The sequence below is a fragment of the Triticum aestivum genome, chromosome 6B (assembly GCF_018294505.1).
Source record: "Triticum aestivum cultivar Chinese Spring chromosome 6B, IWGSC CS RefSeq v2.1, whole genome shotgun sequence".
In the NCBI taxonomy this organism is placed as follows: Eukaryota; Viridiplantae; Streptophyta; class Magnoliopsida; order Poales; family Poaceae; genus Triticum; species Triticum aestivum.
The window spans coordinates 43,282,449-43,287,050 of record NC_057810.1 but is presented as its reverse complement, the minus strand read 5'-3'; the positions used below and the strand labels follow the sequence as shown (position 1 = coordinate 43,287,050).

At 53.2% G+C, this 4,602-nt stretch overlaps 1 protein-coding gene across 1 annotated transcript; it reads left to right on the top strand.

Moving 5' to 3' along the window:
* Window positions 1-389: 389 nt before the first annotated feature.
* On the top strand, window positions 390-3,118 carry LOC123133380 (probable metal-nicotianamine transporter YSL8). Its single transcript, XM_044552882.1, has 2 exons — window positions 390-1,333; window positions 1,441-3,118. The coding sequence occupies exons 1-2, from the start codon at window positions 684-686 to the stop codon at window positions 2,906-2,908; spliced, it is 2,118 nt and encodes a 705-aa protein (XP_044408817.1). The 5' UTR covers window positions 390-683; the 3' UTR covers window positions 2,909-3,118.
* The last annotated feature ends 1,484 nt before the right edge of the window (window positions 3,119-4,602 follow it).

The window sequence follows — 4,602 nt, the reverse complement described above, 5'->3', positions numbered from 1 at the left end:
AACACGACGGTGGGTGGAGCCCAAGGGAAGGCGGGAGCGGCGACAACCCGGCGATGGGCGGAGGCCAAGATCGGTATGGCGGGCGCGGCGGCACAACCAGCCATGGGGATGGGAGCAGTCGTTTAGGGCTGGGTGGTCCGGGGAACTGTTGCGCGGGAGGAATAAGAACATTGGCACATCGGATGGCTGTTGGCTGTTGGTTGCTGATCCGACGCTCTAGGTTTTCGATTCTCACTAAAAAATTTTCAGGCACCTGTTTAATAGACGCTCGTGTATTTTTGCCAAAATTAGGCGTTGGCGCGCGCACGAGATGGCCTGTCGACCACCCGCTGCTTCACCTCACAGCACGACCACACGAAAGTCCATCACACCTAATTTCTCTTCTCTTAGCGATCGACAATCATAATTAGCAGCAAAAAAGACTAATCACTCTTTCGATCCATCGATCCCCTCCATCTCCGGCGCCCCTCCGTGGCAGCTAGAGAGAGGGGAAATCATAATTCCGTCGACAAGATCGGTCGATCTCGAGGAGGCCGGCCGGATTACTGCATCCATCACATCGCATTTCAATTTGCATCGAGAAGACACCAAGAATTTGCGCGTCCACATATATATCCATCGATTGTAGCAACAACCAGGCAGGTGGGCGGCCGGCGTCGTGGGAGAAGAGCCGGAGGTGATCTATGATGGAGCAAGCGGAGGGCTCTGCCCCCGCCCCCGCCCCCGCGCCGGCGCCGGCGCCGGCCCCGGTGCCACCGCGGGAGGCGATCTCGTTGGAGAAGGCGTTCGAAGGTAAGACCCTGCCGACGTGGAACGAGCAGATCACGGTCCGCGCCGTGGTGGTGAGCGCGGGGCTGGGCACCTTCCTCAGCTTCATCGTGATGAAGCTCAACATCACCTCCGGCATCGTGCCGTCCCTCAACGTCTCCGCGGGTCTGCTCGCCTTCTTCATGATGAAGACGTGGACGTCGGCGCTGGAGCGCTGCGGCGTCTTCCCGCGGCCCTTCACCCGGCAGGAGAACACGGTGGTGCAGACCTGCGTCATCTCCTGCTCCAGCATCGCCTTCTCCGGCGGCTTCGGCACCTACATCCTCGGCATGAGCCGCAAGATCGCCAAGGGCTTCGACGAGGCCAACAACACCATGAACGTCGAGGAGCCGTCGCTGTGGCGCGTCATGGCTTACCTCTTCCTCGTCAGCTTCGTGGGGCTCTTCTCCATCGTGCCGCTCAGGAAGATCATGATCATTAGCTACCGCCTCACCTACCCTTCCGGCTCCGCCACCGCCCACCTTATCAACAGCTTCCACACGCCCCAAGGCGCCATCCAGGCCAAGTACGTAACCAATTTCTTCTTCTTCTTCTTCTTCTTCTTCTCCGGCAACGATCGACAATGGCGGGTGTAGACATATATCTATGTTTGTTCGATGTTTGCAATGGCAGGCAGCAGGTGTCGATCCTGTTCAAGTCGTTTCTAGGGAGCTTCCTGTGGTCCATGTTCCAGTGGTTCTACACGGCGGGGAACTCGTGCGGCTTCGGCTCGTTCCCGACGTTCGGGATGGAGGCCTACAACCGCCGCTTCTACTTCGACTTCTCGGCGACGTACGTCGGGGTGGGGATGATCTGCCCCTACATCATCAACTTCTCGCTTCTCATCGGGAGCATCATCTCCTGGGGGATCATGTGGCCCTTCATCGAGAGCAAGAGGGGGGATTGGTACGACGCCAACCTCCCCAACAGCAGCCTCCACGGCCTCAACGGCTACCAGGTCTTCATCTCCATCGCCATGATCATGGGCGACGGCCTCTTCAACTTCTTCTCCATCCTGTTCCGCACCTCCTACGACATGTACCTCAAGCGCACCGGCCGCGCCAAGGCCAACACCGCGGGGGTCCCCTTCGCCGGCGCCGGCCTCGCCGGCGCCAACGAGAGGCAGGCCCTCAGCTTCGACGACCGCCGCCGCACGCAGATCTTCCTCAAGGACCAGATCCCCACCGTTGTCGCCGTGGGCGCCTACGTTGCCCTCGCCAGCATCTCCGTCCTCGCCATCCCGCACATCTTCCGCCAGCTCAAGCCCAAGCACGTCGTCTGGGCCTACGTCGTCGCGCCCATCTTCGCCTTCTGCAACGCCTACGGCACCGGCCTCACCGACTGGTCCCTCTCCAGCAGCTATGGCAAGCTCGCCATCTTCATCTTCGGCGCCAACATCGGCGCCAAGGACGGCGGGGTCATCGCCGGCCTCGCCGCCTGTGGCCTCATGATGGGGATCGTCTCCACCGCCTCCGACCTCATCCAGGACTTCAAGACGGGGTACCTCACCCTCACCTCCCCGCGCGCCATGTTCGTGAGCCAGGTCATCGGCACGGGGATCGGTTGCATCATCTCCCCCACCGTCTTCTGGATCTTCTACCAGGCCTACGACATCGGCAACGACGAGGGCTACCCGGCGCCCTACGCCAAGATCTACCGCGGCATCGCGCTCCTCGGCACCAACGGCTGGGACCAGCTGCCCAAGTACTGCCTCAGGTTCTGCGCCGCCTTCTTCATCCTCGCCATCGCCATCTGCGCGCTCAAGGAGGTGGCCAACAACAAAACATGGTGGATCAGGGATTACATACCCAGCGCGCTCGGCATGGCGGTGCCCTTCTTCCTCGGCTCCTTCTTCACCATCGACATGTGCGTGGGGAGCTTGATACTCTACATGTGGTCCAAGTCCGACAGGCTGCACGCGCAGATGTTCGCGCCGGCGGTGGCGTCGGGGCTCATCTGCGGCGATGGGATTTGGTCATTGCCATCGTCATTGCTGTCGCTAGGCAACGTGGAACCGCCCATGTGCCTCAGGGTCTTCGACGCCGACACCAACTACGAGGTGGAGCAGTTCCTTTCGACCTTACCCACCATCCCGGCGTAGCCACATGATCCACCCATACCATTTTTCTTCTTTTTCTTTGCATGCGTACACGTTATATGTTCATGATCCATTGATCAATTAATGGATGGATGATACCTATGATAGCTCAAATGTTAGCTAGTACAGTCTTCTAGCCTTGTACCGTGAGGACGTGTAGGATGGGTTGGATGGTGGTCTATATGTATGTATGTGTGTAATTGTTGCATTCACTAATTTGTATTCTCACGGAATTTGATTGGTTTTACTTGTTCTTCTGCTTCCTCCACTAGGAGTAAACCTAATATACCGATGGCCTTTTCTATGCCGACGGCCTTTTGCAGGGCCGTCCGCATATCCATCTATGATGACGGCCTAGGAAAAACCATCAGCACATCACCATCTATGTCGACGGCCGTCGTCGGCATACAGTGGCTGTCGGCACAGATTGATGTATGCCGACGGTTGCCGTCAGTATATAAGCGGCCCTGGCGACCCAATCTGCGATGGTCGGCTGACACCATCAAATCAATGTTGGCGCCCTGATGGCAGCCGTCGGCATAGATTATATGTATATATTTTTATTTTAGATCATTTTCTTTTTTAGATAAAATTTGTTTAATTTAAATCTGACTTGTCTAAATTTGAACATACACAAATTATATATCGATTTGGGGTAGAATTTTTCATAGATTATGAATATCAGTTTATTTTTATTTTTGAATGTGTTAGAAATGTGATCTCATGTACTTTTGCATATAGATTCTTATTCATTGTTAAAATCACAACTAATATATGGTCTTTAATTAGAATCTTGAAAGGATTCTGTTGCTATACTATGTGGGAATCTGTGCCGACAGCCTGGGCGTCGACATACAGCCGACACGTGGCGGCCCCTGGTTCGGTGGACTTGACTACGGCTCCGTCAGCTGCCGTCAGGGCCATATTTTTGTTGGAGATGGAGCGATGTCGAGAACCGTACGGAAGCTGCCAGCGCTGGAGTATGCCGGCGAGGCCATGCCGACGGGGTTCGGGCCTAGGTCGTCGGCATAGCTGGTCATTCCGATAGTGCTCAACTAATGTAGATTGATGTAACTAATCCTTGTGAGTTGTGAAGAAGCCTCAATATTCTATACAAACCACATCATAATGTGATAAACAAATACAATAGAAATAAGCTTGCCTAGCTTGAAATTTACACAAATAGTTCACCCAACACACACTACGGTCACCCACAAAAAAAAAACACTACGGCAAAGAGCCATAGTTGATAGATCATTAATGTGTGACATCACAAATCAACTCACCAATGGACCTCGGCATTGGCGGGACTAAGGTGCTGGATGTTAACTGAGGAAGGAGTATGCTAAACAACTAATACATTACTCATATGTTGTAAATGTAAACATTTTTGTAAATTTCAACTGCATATATTATTTTAATTTTTTTATCATGAAATGAGTTTTAGTAGTTTCAAAGAAAAAATTTATTGGCAACATGTTGTGCGTGTATGAGCGTTGTCATAGAAATCATTTGAAGAGAAGTATGGTGAATGTTCTATTATAGCTCATTACATAAAGCGATAAACAAGTGCAATAAAAGAAAGAGCTCTTTTATGGCACCGTGGAATAAGTACAGATCGTTCAACCAACACAATCGACGGTAATAACTTAATACTCCAGAAGTTCGTGAGTGTTCCCACCATACACCGGTGTTAA